The sequence below is a fragment of the Lampris incognitus genome, chromosome 7 (genome assembly GCF_029633865.1).
Source record: "Lampris incognitus isolate fLamInc1 chromosome 7, fLamInc1.hap2, whole genome shotgun sequence".
NCBI classification, from domain to species: Eukaryota; Metazoa; Chordata; class Actinopteri; order Lampriformes; family Lampridae; genus Lampris; species Lampris incognitus.
In genome coordinates, this window is record NC_079217.1 from 52,881,929 (window position 1) to 52,902,845 (window position 20,917).

A 20,917-nucleotide genomic window follows, 5' to 3' on the forward strand; every position below is an offset into this window, starting at 1 on the left:
GGGTCACCCACATCACAGGCAGCTGTGCTAACCAGTCAACTAAAGTGTCGGACCCTTTAGTCGACTGCGGGTGACCTCATTAACCAGTTGACTAAAGGGTCCGACCCGTTAGCAAAGGGCTAGCGAGTCTATTCACCCGTGGTCGGTACACTCGCAGCAGAAACCAAGTTGTGTGCTACATTAATGAGGCATTGTGGATCGAGCGAGACAGATTTCCTGTAGCTGCTACCTTAGTGCAGTGATGCGGGGGGGGGGGTGTTTTGCTGTAGCATCACTTGACTCGTACACACTGTCTCCTCTGCTCAGACATGCTGATACAAGGCTGAAGTCTGCTTACTTTGTGACAGACAGCAACAGGTTGAAGCTCCTCACAGCGGCTGAAGCCCTCTAAAACACACACACACACACACACACACACACACACACACACACACACACACACATTCTCAGATCGAAAATGTAATGTGTAGCTGGAAGAAGAATTAACCATGAAGGAACTGATTCTTTTGCCTCTCTGTTCTCATCTACTTAATTCTTTGTTTCTGTCTCTGTCTGTCTGTCTGTCTGTCTGTCTGTCTGTCTCTGTCTCTTGTCTCTAGGTTTCAGAAGCATGTACATACATACAGAATTCTCCCAGATGATGAGGGATTTCTGGCGGTCCAGGTACAGAGAAGATACTCGCACACAAATAAGTTTATGTGTCTGTCCATATTTAACCTTTGGGATCATATCAAGATGTGCGTGTGTGTGTGTATGTGTGTGTGTGTGTATAAATAGTAGAGTAAAAACTTTTTGCTTCAGTAGCAGTTGGCTGGCTGTGATGCTTGTATTGGCTCTGGGTTCATTTTCTGTTTCTATCCGTTTGTCTGTCTGTCTGTCTGTGTTTCTCTGTGTGTGCGCATGTGTCTGTGTGTCTGTCTGTCTGTGTGTGTCTATGTGTATCTGTGTGTTTGTGTGTGTGTGTGTGTGTGTGTGCGCATGTGTGTGTCTGTCTATATATCTGTCAGTCTGTGTGTGTGTGTGTGTGTGTGTGTGTGTGTGTGTGTGTCTGTCCGTCCTAGACAGACACACAGCAGTCTCTTTGTGTTATGTGCCCAACAGCTGTGAAGCTGCCCCCCACCTCTTGCCACACACACACATTCATGAACACACACCCCCCCTTTTTGCCACATCAGACATCTGTCTCACCAGCTTATGATATTATTGGGATACAACCAGATCCTTTTATCCAACAGTTTTAACATTGAATGCCTCAGAATATTCCAGCATCTATGACTCCAAATTTGTGCTTTTTTTTTCTTCTTTTTTTTTTTTGTTTGACAAGTTTATGTCTTGTGTTTAGATTGCCATGAAAATTTGCCTATTGAACATTCTGTGTACACAAATTAGACCACTGGGGATTTACAGACTATAAAACTATAAATTACATATTTTGGGGTGTTTCCTTGATATTTCCATGCCTTTCCTGCCATCTAGAAAATAAACTCTACCCCCCCCCACCCCCCCACAGACATCTCAGGGAGTACAACCCAAGCGGTTTAAGACTCTACCAGAGTTGGTGTTGCTGTACCTGCAACCAAACCAAGGACTTGTCACAACGCTGCTTTACCCCGTAGACCGAGAGGAAACCGCTGTCAACGATGACAGGGATTATTCAGGTCTATTCAAAACACACACACACACACACACACACACACACACACACACACACACACACACACACACAAACTCTCACTCGCTAACATAAACGGCTGGCCCGCCGTCCCGTGACCAGCCCCCACATGTTGATTATTTATTTACTTTCCTCTGTTTGACAGATGGGGAGGATGAGAAACCACCCCTCCCCCCTCGCTCCGCCTCCACCTCGACTCCTCCAGGGCCTGACACGCCCACAGACAGGTAAAATATTGGACATGAGTTGTATTTTGATAGTGCAGACATCAGCGTTACATAATGTTAGCTTGCGGCTCACGCAAGCAAGCATCAGAGAGTAGTGTGTAGATAAACTATTAAATGAATGAGTAATGAAGTTATTAAATAGTGAAATATAGGGGTCGACCAAACTAGTCAGTAAAGCTGCAGTCCTCCTTAAGTGTCAGCCATTGTTGTCCTTTAGGAATTAACACTTGCGGTCGTCCTGGACGACTGGAATTTATTTATTTTATTTATTTATTTTGAGAAAATTTCCCCCCTTTTTCTCCCCAATTGTATTTGGCCAATTACCCCACTCTTCCAAGTCATCCTGGTCGCTGCTTCACCCCCTCTGCCGATCCGGGGAGGGCTGCAGACTACCACATGACTCCTCCGATACATGTGGAGTCACCAGCCGCTACTTTTCACCTGACAGTACGAAGTTTCACCAGGGGGACATAGCACGTGGGAGGATCACGCTATTCCCCCCCAGTTCCCCCTCACCCCAGAAAAGGCGCCCCGACCGACCAGAGGAGGCGCTAGTGCAGCGACCAGGACTCATACCCACATCTGGCTTCCCACCCGCAGACACGGCCAATTGTGTCTGTAGGGATGCCCAACCAAGCCGGAGGTAACACGCAGATTCGAACCGACAATCGCTGTGTTGGTAGGCAGCAGAATCGACCACTACGCTACCCAGACGACTGGAATTTCTATGGGGCAGCTAAGATTAAACACTTTAGGCATCTGGACAACTAGAAACAAGCTGACACATAGTAGCGTTAGTAAAATTAGATTAAGTACCAGTTCTGCACGTTATTTAAGGATTCTTGATTAACGTTTCATTTGGAAGATAGAACTTAAAAGAAGAACTGTAGCCACTACCGCATTTATGCTCCGCTTTTACTGTTACGTTTTTGACTGTTATCAATCGTAGTGTTTCAACTTCCTGGTTTTTGATGGCTCATGGTTCAAGTCACTTCCCCAAGCTTTGATTACCAGTTAAACCCAGGTGTCCCCAATTACTTTTCATAGCGGGCCACTTTTAGGGCCACTTTTAAAACCACGGGCCACTCAACCTCCAGCAGCATGTTGTTCGTTAGTTTGTTTTGGTGTCGATACGTTGCAGGTATTATAATTTAAACAGAGATTTTTCATCTATTTTTTGATATATTACTTGTCTTACTTTTACTAAGAAATTTATTTATTTATTTATTTATTTTTGGTAGGGAAATAAAATTCTTTCTTCTGGCATTTCTCCAAAAATTCTCGCGGACCATAAATCAACCCGTCACGGGCCGGACGTGGCCCGCGGGCCGCCTATTAGGGACCGCTGAGTTAAACAAACAAATTACAAAATGTGTGGGGAACAAATCGGCCAATCCTCGCCAAAATTATGTAACTGTTCTCAAAAAAAAACATTCCGCTTTTCTTACAAAATGTGAAGGATCGCGTTTGAGTTCAACTTGTGAAAGCAACTTTGCGATCTGCGCTGTTTCTGAATTGAGATGGTTTCTGAAAACGTCACGTCTTGTGTGCTAGTCATTCAGCTGATCATTTGGCAAGAGTCATTCAGCTGGAGTTTGTGGTTGTACCCTTCTTGTCATATATATATATTGACCTTTTACTTTGTTGCTTGATTCCATTACAAAACACATGGGCAACACAAAGATTATTCAAAAACACTGTTTTTTACTCTTCATGAAAGAATGAAGCCCTCTCTGTGGTGGTTTGACTCAGTTTTATGTGGAACGACCTCAACTCTTGAGGGACTACTTCAAAATGAGCTCTTGTCTGCCCTATGTACAACTAGAAATGTTCCTTAAAATTGACCCCAGTCCTTGCTCAGAAGCACATTTTCCACTCATGAGTACTGTCAGCACTGACAATCAAACCAGCTGCCCCTTGACTGCCAAGTTGGCCTATCTAACCCTCTAACCAACTGTCATAGAGGCCAGTACTGCAAATGTGCACACAAAAAAACCAAGACATGCATCAATCTACAGTTAAAAGAAGCCATCGCTATTTTCAAAATTATATCTATATACACTCAGTAACCAGAAAAATAGACACCCTGGCTCTGCAGAAGAAATGGGCCCTCCCTGTCCATTTGCATGTATGTCACTACATAAACACATGCATGGAACAGCAACTCCACTCTCACACATGCTTTGCATGTGAATGGATCACTGAGAATGGGCTTAAAGTCTGATGTAACGGACTTTGAAAAAGGCATTATTGTGCACGGACAGGTGAGTGTGTTTGATCATTGCCAAGACCATATAGCTGCTGAGCTTTTTGAAGACGGCAGTCTCGGAGGTTTACCATGAATGGACCAGAAGGCAAGACACCTTATCAAATGTTTGCTATGTGGGAGGTGGCCAGTGGTGGATGAATGTAGAAGAGTGTCGGGTGGCTCGAGCCATAACAAGTAATCACCAGTCCACATTACAATAGTGAATGTCACAAAATACTTGCGAGGTACAACGGCCACAATTGGAACACAATGCGTCACGCTCTTGCCGGTATGGGGTATAACGGCAGACGACCATGCGAGGTACCTCTTCTGTCCGTAGCAAACCGTCGAAGGCATTTGTAGAGGGCTAAGAAAAATAAACACTGGACTGCCGGTGACTGGTAAAAGGTTGTCTGGTCAGGTGAATTCCACTTCCAACTGCACCACCATGATGGTAGAGTCGGGGTGTGGCATAAACAACATGAGGTGATGAACCCATTGTATATGTGTACAACTGAACTGGCCAGTGGAGCAGATGTAATGGTTTTGGGAGGCATTCAGATGGCATACACTGGGTCCATTAATACCTGTAGACTAATGTCTTGATGCCAGAGCATACCTTAAATGAAGACTGCTGTCAAAAACAACAAAAGGCTTAGTAACTAGAGTGTGCTATAACCACAACGGTGATTTACTTGACCAAACTTACTCCAAGTACACAGACTAAATCGTTCTGTTAGCACTGCCGAAGGATAACGTCAGATAATGTCAGTATTCGGGGAATAAATAATTAAGAGACTGCAGGAAAGAGATGGTGTGCGGTTATATTAGAAGCATTACAGCTATAGCAGCTCATAAAGACAGTTGCGTCCTCCTGCGATGCTTGCTGGTACATGGTGAAACTGCAGGACTCCCTCTCTGAACAGGAAGCCACCGTTTGCTCTGTAAATGAGCTACACCAAAGCAGTTCAGGTTTTTTGATAGACAAGACAGACCATCGGTCGTTATGAGCAATGGAATTTTCCTTTAACATTGTAGCAGACTAGTTTCATCACTTCTTGCCCATCATGTGCACCCAGGGGGGGATGGGTCCTTCGAACCAGGTAATGGCTTCCCTGTCAAAGTGAAACCATCATCCAGGAGTGGTTTGAGGAACATTCAAGTGAAATTATGTTAATAACCTGGCCGCCAAAATCCCCCGATATCAGTCCCATTGAACACCTTTGGGATGAACTCAAACCCAGCGTCTGTTGAAGGGAGCATCAACCCATCAACCTTGGGCAGTGAGGCGAGCACCAGTATGCCACAGGACCATTGTTGAGTCACTGCCATAACATGTGGCAGCTGTTATCAGGGCCAAGGGTGGTCCAACGTGGTACTTATCAGGGTCATAGCGGTCTATTCCGTTGCCTATCTGCATGGGGATCGGCGGTTGGAATCCCCGCGTTACCTCCAGCTTGTTCGGGCGTCCCTACAGACACAATTGGCTGTGTCTGCAGGTGGGAAACTGGATGTGGGCATGTGTCCTGGTCGCTGCACTAGTGCCTCCTCTGGTTGGTCAGGGAGCCTGTTCAGGGGGGAGGGGGAACTGGGTGGAATAGTGTGATCCTCCCACAGGCTATGTCCCCCTGGTGAAGCTGGTGACTCCACATGTGTTGGAGGAGGCATGTGGTAGTCTGCAGTCCTCCCCAGATCAGCAGAGGGGGTGAAGTAGTGACCAGGATGGCTCGGAAGAGTGGGGTAATTGGCCGGGTACAATTGGGGAGAAAAATGGGGGAAAATCCAAAAAAAGAAAAGAAAAGAAATAGTTTGGGGATGACAATTGGGGTTTTCATGAGATATTCACACGTAAGAACATTTTGATAAATGAGGATCATTAGAAATGTCTCTATGATGACAAAGTAGTGGCATGGCATTCATTGTTCATTTCACTCAACTAAAGCGGTTGAACAAGTTCAGAAGATGGCATCAAATTAAGACCAGAGAATGACAACATTTAAACTATATAATGATATTACCATATATTATGATATTACCATATATCATATTACCACAGCCAAAATAAATCCCAGACCATATCTAGCAGTTGGAAAGTAACAAATTACAACTATTCTCATTACAGTACTTGAGTAAAAAAAATTCCCTGTCGCAGTACTTTTTTGAGTATAATAAAATCATACTACTTTTACTTTTGAGTTGATTATAACAGCATATTCTTCCTCACTAATTTAATTTGATAACCATTACGGAGTTTTAAAAAAAATGGCTTGATGAAGAATTTGTCTGAATAAGTCCCAAGAGTGCTGGTACTTGATGTTGTCGGAGACTTTCATTGCCAAAATATGTTTGGTTTGTTCATACAGCATGTTTGTCCAGGTTGTTTCCAGTAATATAAATACATCAACTGAATGATATTTCCAGAGTTTCAGAGCTACAGCTCTGTTTGTTTTTAGATATGAAAAGAACAAAAGTAGCTCACAAAGTAATTTTTTCAAGTAGTTTTTCCAATAAGAGACTCATTTGCTCTTGGGTAATTCTCTTAATACTTTTTCTTGTACTCAAGTAAATGTTCCCTGAAGTGGCAGTACTTTTACTTGAGTAGGAATTTCCACCTCTATCTATTCTCATATCAGAATATTGATTTTATATCAATATATTGCCCAACTCTAGGTTTCTATCTTTCTGGTCACTGAGTTTATATTTTGTAAGGCTAACTCTCCATTAGCCGCCATAATACTGAGCAGTCTATTTGTGTCTCTGAAACAGTGCCGGAATTGTGTCCTCTAGTGACATCACTGTTGGACAATCTATCCATCCATCCATCCATCTATTATCTGAACCGCGTATCCTGCTCTCAGGGTCGCGGGGATGCTGGAGCCCATCCCAGCAGTCATTGGGCAGCAGGCGGGGAGACATGCTGGACAGGCCGCCAGGCCATCACAGGGCCTGTTGGACAATCCGTGAATATGAAAACGTACTCCCTGGTTTGTCGATAGGCTGCGGTGTATGAGAAACACTACGTACAGCTGTATAAGACGATGCCAATAACAGTGCACCATATAGCTGTGTAATGTAACCTTCTTATCTCCGCCAGGCGGATAGCCTGGAGGGGATTGTGTGCGTGTGCGTCCACGGCTAATTTCACACACTACTGGCATCAGCCTAAATTTTTTTTGTGCACAGTTATGACTGTATGATGAGGAATCTCTCTTGGTAGCGGTGATTCAAAACCTTGGAAAAACATTTGTTCTCGCTATCGCCGCTCCCTCTCCTCATTCACTCTCTAGCTAGCTCGACCAATGCTGCTTTCTATCGCTGGCTGATCTGAGTCAACCGTGCACATGTGTGCGCGTGTGGGAGTCACATCTACGGTTGACTCAGCTCTGGGAGAGACGCCCTTGCTGGGCCTCTGCATACCCAGTATGCCGAAGATACCCGAGGGCCGAGTACCAAAGCAGCAGAAAAAGAGGCCAACAACGGTTTTACAATTGTCGTATGCCATTTTATCATTAAATTCACTAGTGAGAATTTTTGAGGTGAGAAATCAACTGTAGGGCGTCCAGGTAGCATCACGGTCTATTCCGTTGCCTACCAAATCCCTGTATTACCGCCAGCTTGGTCGGGTGTCACCTACAGACACAATTGGCTGTGTCTGCGGGTGGGAAGCCGGATGTGGGTATGTGTACTGATCGCTGTACTAGTGCCTCTTCTGGTCGGTCGGGGTGCCTGTTCTTCCCACGTGCTATGTCCCCCTGGCGAAACTCCTCACTGTCAAGTGAAAAGAAGCGGCTGCAGCCCTCCCCGGGTCAGCAGAGGGGGTGGAGCAGTGACCAGAACAGCTCGGAAAAGTGGAGTAATTGACCAAGTACAATTGGGGAGAAAAATGGGGGAAAATCCCAAAAAACACAACAAAAATCAACTGTGTAGATTTCAAATATTGGCAATTTTACAAAAGTTGATGTCAAATAGAAATTTGCTCCATCATTTTCAGAGTTGAGAAGCTCCACAAACTGGCGACCAGCCGGCCAGTCAGCTCGGCTGGTGCTCTCTCAAGAGACCAGTCTCGTATGAAAGGCTTTTATTTCCCTGTTGACGGATGGTTTGTTTTTGGAATAGAACTTTATTTGTCATTGTACAAGTACAATGAAGTGCAGTTCTTATCAGTGCAAAGCTCAGTATAAAAAGAATTAAAAACATAAAACACACACACATTCATTTTAAATGTTTATTTTAAATTCAGTTTAAATCTAACACAAATGTCCATTATAAAATTAACAGAACCTGTGATTATCTGCTTTGTTCTCCTGTGGGATGATTGGTCTGAAATTTACAGGGTTAACTTGATTAGTCTCTCAATATTTCATAGGGCGAAGCGAACTCTTCGGTGTTCTTTGTCGATCTGTTTTTAAGCATAGTACTTCAGACAGTTATACTAAAATGAGGCTTTTAGATGCGGAAAAATTAACGTGGGGTTTCAAATTCACTCCGTCAAAGTCGCGATCAAATAACATACTTGCTGATAAAACCATTTGATTCCTATCAAACTTTGATTTGAAGTGTCATTACTCAGTGTTGATGGGTGCTTGCGTTATTCAGCAGAACTGATAGTTACTGCCGAATAATGCATCCCCTATTATTTCAGCTTAGGTCGTTATTAGATGTATAAAATTCACAATGTCCAGCCAAAACTTCCCCAAATATGCGCTGGTAAAACCATTTGATTCATAGATCTCCAGAAATAAAGTTAGTGTGGATGCATTATTTGGCAGAGGTGTATTTTAATACCAGCTGAGAACAGAGAATCAGCCGCTAAATATTATTATTCGATTCAATTTATGTCATTAAAAACAATATGCAGGCACGTGTAAAAACAAAATTAGGGATGCGGCTTCACCAAACAGTGCAAGACAGACAAACATGGCAAACATAGTATAAGATATATATACAGATGAAGACTAAAAGCTAAAGATAAGTTAGAAAAAATTGTTTCCCTTAACTTTCCCTTTAAACTAACTTTAGTGTCATTCCCACTATGAACTTGAAGAAATTATAGAAATTACATCATGCCAAGTTTGGTATAGGGATGCTCGTCTTCTTCGGACTGCTAGGCATACTGGGTATGAAGGCCCAGCAAGGCGTTTAGTCTTTCCCGACTCGGATCGGGCATGATCAAAAGTGTGGGAAGATGGCGGCGCGAATTTACGTTTGCAGCGGCCTCACCCAGTTCCGTCCATGCAGTGTCCTGGTCCACGTCTGTGTCTAGATTTTTGTTTTTGTTGGATGGTTTAGCGAGCTTGGTGTGCTGCGTCCTGTGGGCCCGGGTACCAAGGCCCTGCCTGGAGCTGTGTCTGAGGAGGAAACACCGAGGGTGGTCTGATAGGGTGTGGAAGCGGGGCAGGCTAAGCTAACTGCTAGCCCATGCAGACTGGCAGTCCGACAGTCATCCTGGCTTTTGCTCTGTTGGACAGTGAAATTTTTTTTCCCTGATGTATATATTTGTTTTTGTAGTTTTTTTTTTTTTTTTGTAGTTTGGATATGTGTGTTCTTGTCATTTGGATGTGCTTTTGTCTTTGTGTTGCACTGCTGTGGGCTGGGGAAACGATATTTTGTTTCATTTCACGTGCGCAGGCGCATGGAATGAAATGACAAGTAAATGATCCTGATTCCTGAAATGTTCCTGAAAAGTTATTAAAAGACTTTTGATAATAGAAAAAAATGTGAAAGTTATAAAGGAACAACTTCCTCTAGGTTACAGTTGAAACAGGAAGTGTTGCGTATTCTTGTCGCTGCCCAATCTGAATCAACCGTAGATGTGTTGCACACATGTGCAAGCATAAACAATTTACCCAACTCTTATTTGATTTATTTTTTTATTAAATTTTTTTTCAAGGAAAACAAATTGAACTGAACAGTTACAGTTGAAAGACTATGATACTTTTTAACATTTTAACATCCCCAAATCCCATTTACCCACATCCTGCTCCCCTCTATCTACTCCTACCCCGTCCCACAGGCCCCTCCTCGGACCAGAATTAAACCACATTACAGTAGGTTAAATATAAACACGAAAAAGGGAAGAAAATTTAGATAAGTAAAACACAAAAAAAGGCACAAAAATACAAAATAAATAAGATAAAGAAGCCAGTAAATAAATAAAAGAATAACTACTGTGCCGGCTGTATTAAGAAAATAAAGACAGGGTTAGGGTTAGACCAAAATGGTCGCATAGCCAACCTTTTCTTTTTGGAAAGCGCAAAGTTCATATTGGTTGTATTAGTGTGAGGGTCCTAGGAGGCTGCACATCCACAGACTGACAGGCAAAACGTTTTTATGAGATAGATTTTTTTTTTTTGAGCTTGAGCGCTGCATATTTAAAAATGTTTTTTCCGTATTTCCCATTCAGTCGACTTGGGCGCCGTGCAAATGTCTTGTAATGGCAGGAAAAAACAGTTTTTTTCTGTTCGTGTGTCTCTGTCCGCTGCTAATCTCTCATACCCCTGGGCCTGTCAGCCTAATATTTATGCACAGTTATGACTATATGATGGAGGACCTCTCGTGGTTGCGGTGATTCAAAACCTTTAAAAAAAAACCTGTTTTGTCCCCAAGTTTGAGCACCGGGGAAGGGGAGATAGGCCTGGCATGGATCTGCACTCTACTGAGTGCACTCTTCTAGTTGTTAACATTTTTGCTGTTTGCATTGGGCACGAGGATGCCCTTGTCACAGAAGTCAGATTAACACACAGTTTGATAGTATGAGTAAGCTCACTTATAATACCAAAATCATGCATGTGCACACGCTCTCCTTCAGTTACTCTTATTTTGCTCTTTGTCTTTCTTTTGCATGTAACACACACCACACAATAAATATTCTTGGTAAAGAGTCATACCGTAAGCACACCATCATCCGTACTCTTATTCCCTTTAAAGAGTCATACCATAAGCACACCATCATCCTTACTCTTATTCCCTTACATTTGTGTATACACGCACACACACACACACACACGCACACACATCTCGGTTCTCCCTGAACAACCCCCTCTCTGTAAAAAGGAAACCACATCCTGTTGAAAACCACATTGCTCACAGAGGATGCAGGGCTTCGGGGAAGGAGCATGCATGTGTGTGTGGATGCGTTCATGTGTTTGGCAGGTAGTGTGTTTACATGTGCATGTGCGGTTTTTGTTTAATTAAACAAGTAGAACGATTAAAAGATTCCCGTCTTCACGTTTTTTTTTCTAAAAGCCGTAGTTTAATGAGATCTATTCAAAGTCCTGTGTGACTAGCCAATACCGTCCCTCCTTGTTTTCACTTGTAACAGCCGTCCTTCCATTAGCTGAGTATTTGGGAGTTTTTAGGGCCGGGCAGAGCTCGGTAACACTTCCAGAGAGTCAAGTACTTTTGTCCAAACAGAATCCCACTGTATTTTCTTGATTTGTTCAACTCCATTTTTTTCTATCTGATGTCAAAGAGCCCCACGCGACGGTAAATGTTTACTTTTCTTTGACACGTGTCACCCCGTGGACGGGTAGAAACCTACATTTCTGAAAGTCTGTTATGCGTTTGTGATGCAAAGGCTTTGACCTTAGGCGGCAGTGCAGCAAAATCCTCCTTTAAATCATAAGTGCACGTGTGCGCAAGTGTGAGTCAGCGCTCTCTCTTTAGAGGAAGTGTGTACGTCTGAAATTCCTGGCTGCACAGATATGGTATGACTAAAACACACAAGTGTACAGACACAGTTTCACGAAAGCATGTGAAATCTGGAATTGCGTGTTCCTCATCTGAAAGAGCCGCTTTTTTTTTTCCCAAGACCTAGTTCTCCTGACCCAAAAATTCTCCTCATTCACAGTATCAAACCCTTTTAATGCAAAGAATGGGGTTTTCAGTGTTTTTTGCCAGTTTTTTTTTTTCCACAAGTATTTTTTCCAAACTTGATTCCTATTCTTTAATCCCAATATTTCCATTTTTTTGCGTTGTACTGCACTGTTCTTGTACGGTAGTTTGTGTCACTACTTATATCTGTTTGCACTCACCTAATCCTGTCTGTGTGGATCGATTTCTTTCAGCTCCCCTGCGGCTAACGGCCTTAGCACCATATCCCATGAGTACCTGAAGGGGAGCTATGCTCTAGATCTGGAGGCAGTCAAACAAGGGGCCTGCATGCTGCCTCACCTCAACAAGACCCTAGTGTCTTCTTGCAAACGCCTCAACGGGTGAGAGAGGAAAGTCCAAGCACACACGCACCCATGCATATCTGCAGCTGCATCAGAGCGGACATGTGTTGGGAACAAACATGCCCACGCATGTGTACTATAAACATATGTGTACTATAAACAGATAAACATATCATCAATACCGGGTATTTTTAAACACACACACACACACACACTCATATTATTTACGCACATGTCTTTCTTCTCCTTCTTTGTCTCTCTTCCCCTAGGGAGGTTGATAAGGTTCTGTCTGGTCTTGAGATCCTCTCCAAAGTATTTGATCAGCAGAGTGCCTTCATGGTGTCCAAGATGATCCAACAGGTAGGTGTGTGTGTGTGTGTGTGTGTGTGTGTGTGTGCGCGTGTGTGTGTGCGCGTGTGTGTGTGTGTGTGTGTGTGTGCGTGCGGGCGCGCCTGCCTGCCTGCCTGCCTGCCTATAGCTTTGTCTTTTTCTGATGTGGCTTGGTCGGGGGTCCCTACAGACACAGTTGGCTGTATCTGGGGGTGGGAAGCCGGATGTGGGTATGTGTCTTGGTCGCTTCACTAGCACCTCCTCTGGTTGGCCGGGGCCCCTGTTCAGGGAGTAGGAGGAACTGGGGGAAATAGCGTGATCCTCCCGCGTGCTACGTCCCCCTGGCGAAACTCCTCACTGTCAGGTGAAAAGATGTGGCTGGCGACTCCACGTGTATCGGGGGAGGCATGTGGTAGTCTGCAGCCCTCCCCGGGTCAGCAGAGGGGCAGCGACTGGGACGGCTCGGAAGAGGGGGGTACAGGTACAATTGGGGAGAAAAGGGGGGGGAGAAATTTTTTTTTTAATTCCTGCAGGAAAAGTAGGAGGAGTGTGTACGTCTCTGTGTTTACATGAAGTTGCTGCTACCCCTTCAAAAATGTTGTGTGTGTGTACATATGAATAATTGGATGTGCACATGTACAACTTTGTTGAGATACAGGGCAAGGTGAGGCATTCTGAGCTTCCTGTCTTTCCAAAAGAACAGCTGCCCCCCCTCCCACCCCAATCTCAACACACTTGCGCACCACACACACACACACACACACACACGCACACACAACACAACATACTGACAGAAACATAACAAAACACAGACATATACATAAATGCAGATACATAGAGAGAAACTATTCAGAAGCTCTCACACAGTAAATCCACAAATCCAAGTACACACACACACACACACACACACACACACACACACACACACACACACACACACACACACACACACACACACACACAGGCAAACACTACTGTGCTGCTAAGTGCATTGCAGGTCATGAGAAAAGAGCTCTTTTGTCTCCAGGAGTTGCTGAGACAGCTGAGCAAGACACAGTCACACTGCAGTCACGAATACACACAAACAGTCAAGACACACAGCATCACATTAGCACTGCTTTCATAGCAACCTGTAAATGTTTTTGTACATACATAAGTGTATGTGTGTGTGTGTAAAAAAAACAAAACAACTTTTGTGTTATTTTCCATTGCATGTGCTAGTACTTTCTATACGGATTGTGTTGTTGATATTCATAAGTCTGTGTGTGGGTGAAACCCTTCCCATTTAGATCTGAGTATGAGTGGAATGAATTGCCACTGATGAAAAATTTACATTTTTACTTTGTAAGTAAGTTGAAAATACTTGCAAATGAAAAGACTAGGTGGTGGGGCCTTCGCACGATTGTAGCAAAACCCCAAAGTCTTGGTCATGGGACTGCGTGTTTACCTACTGGGTTGGGCGTGTTACACTCTTGAGTCTGGCTTTTGACCTTTGACGAGGGACGTGTATTTGTTTGTTTTTCGGTTTGGGTGGGTGGGTGAGTTAAGGGGTTGGGCCACCACTCCCATTCATTTCTAACTAGACATCGCCGCTTCTTGAGTTGTTTGTTACTTGTCACGCATCCTCCCTTGTTCATGTCTTGTCTCTCATTCTCCATCATGTAACAACTGATAAATGTGTATTTCTTCACCAGTCAGTGAATCAGGGTGGAGACCAGGAGTTGGAGAACCTCGTCACCAAGCTGGCAATCCTCAAAGACTTGCTCTCCTCCATAGAAAAGAAGGTAGATAAATTCAGATGTGTCTCTCATGCTTTCGCCTTTTGCCTCTAGCCGGTGCTCTGCCACTGTGTTGCTCTTTCTGTCTAACCTTCACTCATAGCTTTTAATAAAATGGATCATTATGTATGTATCGTTTTAAAACTGGATATATCATCTAATTTCTGGGTTATTAGCTCCAGAGAGGTTGAGATGTTGGTTATTGGCCCAGCAAGACATAGGCGTGGGTTTGATAACCGACACTTCCAGTTGAGAGAGAGACGGAGCGAGACAGACTCAGGAATCAGGAACACTTTATTTGTAATTTCACTTCATGCACTTGCGTACATGAACTGAAACGAAACGCCATTTCCCCACAGCAGTACAACACATACAAAAACTACAAGAACACACATACCGAAACTAACACATATATCCAAACTAAACAAAGAAATCACCGTCCAAGGGAGCGAACGCCAGCCAGGATGACTGTCAGAACCGCCGGTCTGCATGGGTTAACAGTAAGCTTAGCCCGCCCCGCTTCCGCATCCTGTCAGACCGCCCTCAGCGTTTCCCCCTCGGGCGCAGCTCCAGACAGGGGCCGTGGTCCCCGGGCCCGCCGGACGAAGCGGACGAAGCAGACCAAGCTCTCCCAGCCGATCCAGCGCCAGCTCCCCCAGCCAGACACCCTCAACACACCTCCCCGCACTCCTCACGATGACATCAAAAACACCACAGTCAGCGCCAGGGGAGGCCGCCGCCAGACCGCCCTCGGTGTTATCGGAACCGCCCGTCTGCGTGGGCTAGCAGTTAGCTTAGCCTGCCCCGCTCTCCCAGCAAACCCAGCACCAGCTCTCCCTGCCATCAAACGAAGACTAAACTTGGATGTGGACAAAGACACCGCATGGACGGTACTGGGTGAGGCCGCCACAAATGGGAATTCGCGCCGCCACCTTCCCACACCAGAAACGGAAGAGAGGGAGAGAGACAGAGAGACAGAGACATGGAGATGGAAAGAGAGGGAACAACTTATCAAGTCTCTAGTCAGTGTTTGCCATGTTTTGTCCCTCTTTTTTTTTTTTATCGTTTTGGGTCTCGCTCACATCGTTGCTGGATTATTCATGAAACAAATTTCAGATTTCATGTTTCCATAATATATAAACAGTGCAGGATTTATGACTCGACAGCGAATTTACTACACTCTTAAAGTTGTCTCCTGTTAATAAGGCGGTATAATTTTACAACTAAATGTTATGTGTGGAAAAATTCTCCTTTATGCCCCCAAAGTAATCAAGTCTTATTCCTTTTTTTTTTTGTAAAAATTTGCTGCTTGTGTGATGCCTCCTTCCACACTGTGCCAGCTGTGTTTGTATTCCCCCCTCCCCTCAGGTAGACAGGGTGGTAACAGATGATGCAGAGCAAGCTGCGATGTGATTGGCTGCAGTAAATATCCCCCCTGGGGTTGATTTGAGGGGGGGGGTGCAAGGGAATGCCAAAGACCCACCCTTCTTAAAGCTGCCATCTCCCCTTTCCATATTCTTTAGGGTAATGCCGCTATGTGATATATCTCAACCAAGTAACGTTAGTACATATGAAGACCACTTTTACTGAGGGTTAAATTTTCGCCATATTAGAGATTGGCACACCAGAGACTTGGTTTTTCTGAGCTCTCAGAAAGTTTTTTAATGGTTTTTACTCACACATGGTGTAAGAAAACCTTTCATGGTTAGGAATATTTTAAAAGGTGATTGGTTGTTTTGAAGCAGATTGTAGAGGAAATGGCCATAGTGCAGTCATCCCTTGCTTCATTTCTAGGTTCTCCCCCCCCCCTTATCGCTACTCTACTCATACTAGCTCACATCCAGGAAATGAGAAATTGTTTCCTTGTCGAGACCAAATATAGCAGCTGAAAATCAAATTGCTATCCCTGCTGCTAATGTTTTCTACCGCCCGTCTAAGTTCTCTCCCCCTTCCTTTTGTTTCTGTCTCGTACTACTACTCTCGTACTACTGTTTTCACTCGTTTTCGCGTTCACCGTGAATCCCACCGCAGCTTCAATTTCAATGACACAAAACCATTACGTTCTTTCTGGTCTTCCATTCCTGATCCCTCAAGAAAGTCCCGACGGACTGCACTTTTCTTTCTCCTCCTTGCCCATCTTTCTCTCCCTCATTCTGTCTCCCTCTGCCTCTTTCTATGTCTCTTTTTGTCTTACTCTCTGTCTTTGTATCGTTTTCTTTCTCTTTCTCCCCCAGGCCCTGAAAGCTCTCCAGGACATGAGTTTGTCCTCTCCTTGTTCTCCTCCTCCTCTCTCTACGCGTCACAGCAAAGCCATCCCTGTACAAGCCTTTGAGGTACACACACACACACACACACACACACACACACACACACACACACACACACACACACACACAGTGTCTTTATTAGTGGGCGTCTGCTACAGGGAGATGAGAGGTCAGATAAGGGGGCAGTGATGATGTCATCTGTTCCTAACTTTTCACCTTTCCAGGATGTGGCTCAGCGCTGGAAGTAATTGCTCTTACTGTTAAACTGGAGTCGGGTGACAGAAACTGCTTCTTTTTTCTCATCAGTGTACACTGATATGCTTGACCCTCATGTATTTGTTAACTCTTAAAACATCTGATGTGTTCCAATTGATATTTAGGACGAGAAGCAGAAACTGAACCAATATAATGCTTTCATGTAGATTGCAGTGGATTGTATCTGAATTTTATTCTTATGTCCCCGACAAAGGAGGCAAGCAGTATTGAAATACCACCCATGGCCGTGGTATCCAATGTCTTGTGTTACTTATGACACTTCCGGTCGGGTGAACGCTGGCGAAACTCGCTGCTGCTGCCCTCTGGATCGCTGTTGATTTTTGCTCTGTCATTGTCTCTATTGTTCCTTTAGCCAAATGATCAGTAGCTCATTCTGCTGACAATTTCAGAAATGTTTGCTTGTTTTTATCTGACAATCCTGTGTGTTTTGGGCTACCAATTGTTGTATACCTGGCTGCTCGATTCCTCGCCTCCCCCAGGTACTGTCGTTCTACTCCGGATCCTACGTTTGGTGCAACACCAGCAGTAATGTGCATCAATGGGCTGTTTATATGGATTATGTTCGCCTGGATTACCCTATCTTTGATACTCCATCCAGTAACACCGTTACTTCAGTACACGAGAGCGGAACTTTTTCAACTACGACCCCAACTCTCTGAGCCACCACCGGTATTGCTTCTTCACCAGGATATCGTTCGTCATTTTCATTGGAAATGCATTCACCGTGAATCCCACCGCAGCTTCAATTTCAATGACACAAAACCATTACGTTCTTTCTGGTCTTCCATTCCTGGTCCCTCAAGAAAGTCCCGACGGACTGTTGACCACAGGGCACTAGCTACACCTAGCCATGTCGGCTAGCATCAAACCTGAAAAAAATAGTCTCACCATCGGGTTATTTAACATCGGCTCGCTAACCAACAAGGGACTCTACCTCATGATCTACTGAATGATCATAAGTTGTTTTTTTTTGACTGAGATGTGGCAACAACCCAATGGTTTTTCACAGTGAAATCAAACTATTCATCCTGGATTTGTGTACACCTGCAAATCTCATGACACCAGCAGGGGGGGTGGTGTTGCGATACTTTACAGTGAAAAGTGTCTTCCAAAATTGTGCCTGTGTATTTTTCATTCGAGTCTATTACCCTACAAATCAATGGGCCAAATCCTACTATACTAGCCACTGTTTATCGACCACCGAAGCCCAACAATGATTTCTTAAATGAACTTTGTTTTTGTAACCTTCTTATGTTCTTTGTCCCCTAATGTAATATTACTGGGTGATTTTAATATACACGTGGACGATGTCAACAATATTCTCATAAGGGATTTTATATCATGCCTGGATAGTTTTGGATTACAGCAATATAGTGATTTTCCTACGCACTCGAAAGGACACATACTTGATCTGATTTGCTGCTCTGGTGTAACTCCTCTTAATTGCAAAGCATCTGATTTGGCCATTTCCAACCACAAGTTAGTGTCTTGCGATGTTAACAGTATCCAAAACAAATTTGTCACACTCCATCTCCATCCGTCCATCCATTATCTGAACCGCTTATCCTGCTCTCAGGGTCGCGGGGATGCTGGAGCCTATTCCAGCAGTCATTGGGCGGCAGGCGAGGAGACACCCTGGACAGGCTGCCAGGCCATCACAGGACCAACACACACACACATTCATACCTAAGGACAATTTAGTATGGCCGATTCACCTGACCTACATGTCTTTGGACTGTGGGACGAAACCGGGCCCCTGGAGGAAACCCACACAGACACGAGGAGAACATGCAAACTCCACACAGAGGACGACCCGGGACGACCCACCAAGGTTGAACTACCCCGGGTCTTGAACCCAGGACCTTCTTGCTGTCAGGCAACCGGGCCAACCACTGCGCCACCGTGCCGCCCACATTCCATCTCATTCCATATTATTAAGAATATTGATTTATCTGCTCTTTCTTAACCTCCCCAGCAAAGACAATTTATCCACCCCAGACGAACTGGTCTGTCATTACAATGATGGATTTTATAGTCTTTTAAACGATCTTGCTCCTTTGAAAACCCAGTTTGTTTCCTTTACCCTCTATGCCCCTTGGTTTACACCTGCACTACACCAGCTTAAAGCTCAAGGCCATCACCTGGAACGCCTTTACATGAAAACTGGCCTTGTTGTTCATAAAGACATGTATGATGACCACATACTTCATTATAAGGAGGATCTGTCCACAGCAAAATCATCTTATTATGTAAATTTATTTAGATCAGGCGCAAACAGAACACTAGAGCCCTTTTTTTCATGGTAAACAATATTTTACAGCCACCGAACACTCGTGCATCTCACCTGTATTCAGTTGCTCAATGTAACTCCTTCATGACCTTTTTTAATGCCAAAATTGAAAAATTCATCAGCAGTTGACCTCGTCGAACAAAACCACATACAGTTCGTCTTATTCACCCTTCTATGTTCCCATCTCTTCTTCACTATCTAGTTTTAAACTCCCAACTGTTGCTGAAATATCTGGTCTTATTCGCAAATCCAAATAATCTACCTGTCAGCTAGACCCCCTTCCTACCTCTAGTAAAAGCCTGTCTACCTTCTCTATCCTCTTTAATAACTGATATCATACATTCCCCCCTTACGTCCGGTCTTGTTCCCTCATCTCAAAACAGCTGCAATAACTCCAATACTCAAGAAACCTGATGCAGACCCCAATAATTTGAATCATTTTCACCCAATCTCAAATTTACCATTTCTTTCTAAAGCACTTGAAAGAACAGCTGCATCTCAGGTACACTACCGTTCAAAAGTTTGGGATCACCCAAACAATTTCGTGTTTTCCATGAAAAGTCACACTTATTCACCACCATATGTTGTGAAATGAATAGAAAATAGAGTCAAGACATTGACAAGGTTAGAAATAATGATTTGTATTTGAAATAAGATTTTTTTTACATCAAACTTTGCTTTCGTCAAAGAATCCTCCATTTGCAGCAATTACAGCATTGCAGACCTTTGGCATTCTAGCTGTTAATTTGTTGAGGTAATCTGGAGAAATTGCACCCCACGCTTCCAGAAGCAGCTCCCACAAGTTGGATTGGTTGGATGGGCACTTCTTTGAGCAGATTGAGTTTCTGGAGCATCACATTTGTGGGGTCAATTAAACGCTCAAAATGGCCAGAAAAAGAGAACTTTCATCTGAAACTCGACAGTCTATTCTTGTTCTTAGAAATGAAGGCTATTCCATGCGAGAAATTGCTAAGAAATTGAAGATTTCCTACACCGGTGTGTACTACTCCCTTCAGAGGACAGCACAAACAGGCTCTAACAGGTACTATTTAATGAAGATGCCAGTTGGGGACCTGTGAGGCGTCTGTTTCTCAAACTAGAGACTCTAATGTACTTATCTTCTTGCTCAGTTGTGCAACGCGGCCTCCCACTTCTTTTTCTACTCTGGTTAGAGCCTGTTTGTGCTGTCCTCTGAAGGGAGTAGTACACACCGGTGTAGGAAATCTTCAATTTCTTAGCAATTTCTCGCATGGAATAGCCTTCATTTCTAAGAACAAGAATAGACTGTCGAGTTTCAGATGAAAGTTCTCTTTTTCTGGCCATTTTGAGCGTTTAATTGACCTCACAAATGTGATGCTCCAGAAACTCAATCTGCTCAAAGAAGTGCCCATCCAACCAATCCAACTTGTGGGAGCTGTTTCTGGAAGCGTGGGGTGCAATTTCTCCAGATTACCTCAACAAATTAACAGCTAGAATGCCAAAGGTCTGCAATGCTGTAATTGCTGCAAATGGAGGATTCTTTGACGAAAGCAAAGTTTGATGTAAAAAAAATCTTATTTCAAATACAAATCATTATTTCTAACCTTGTCAATGTCTTGACTCTATTTTCTATTCATTTCACAACATATGGTGGTGAATAAGTGTGACTTTTCATG

General features: G+C 43.9%; 1 protein-coding gene across 1 annotated transcript in view; it reads left to right on the forward strand.

The window, feature by feature from the left end:
- Nucleotides 1-20,917, forward strand: part of inppl1a (inositol polyphosphate phosphatase-like 1a) — a 53,992-nt gene that overhangs the window by 8,376 nt on the left and 24,699 nt on the right. The window contains exons 2-8 of the mRNA XM_056283145.1: nt 600-663; nt 1,511-1,658; nt 1,818-1,899; nt 12,214-12,360; nt 12,591-12,681; nt 14,346-14,435; nt 16,664-16,762. Coding sequence (XP_056139120.1) covers nt 600-663; nt 1,511-1,658; nt 1,818-1,899; nt 12,214-12,360; nt 12,591-12,681; nt 14,346-14,435; nt 16,664-16,762 — 721 coding nt within the window. The remainder of the gene's footprint in view (nt 1-599; nt 664-1,510; nt 1,659-1,817; nt 1,900-12,213; nt 12,361-12,590; nt 12,682-14,345; nt 14,436-16,663; nt 16,763-20,917) is intronic.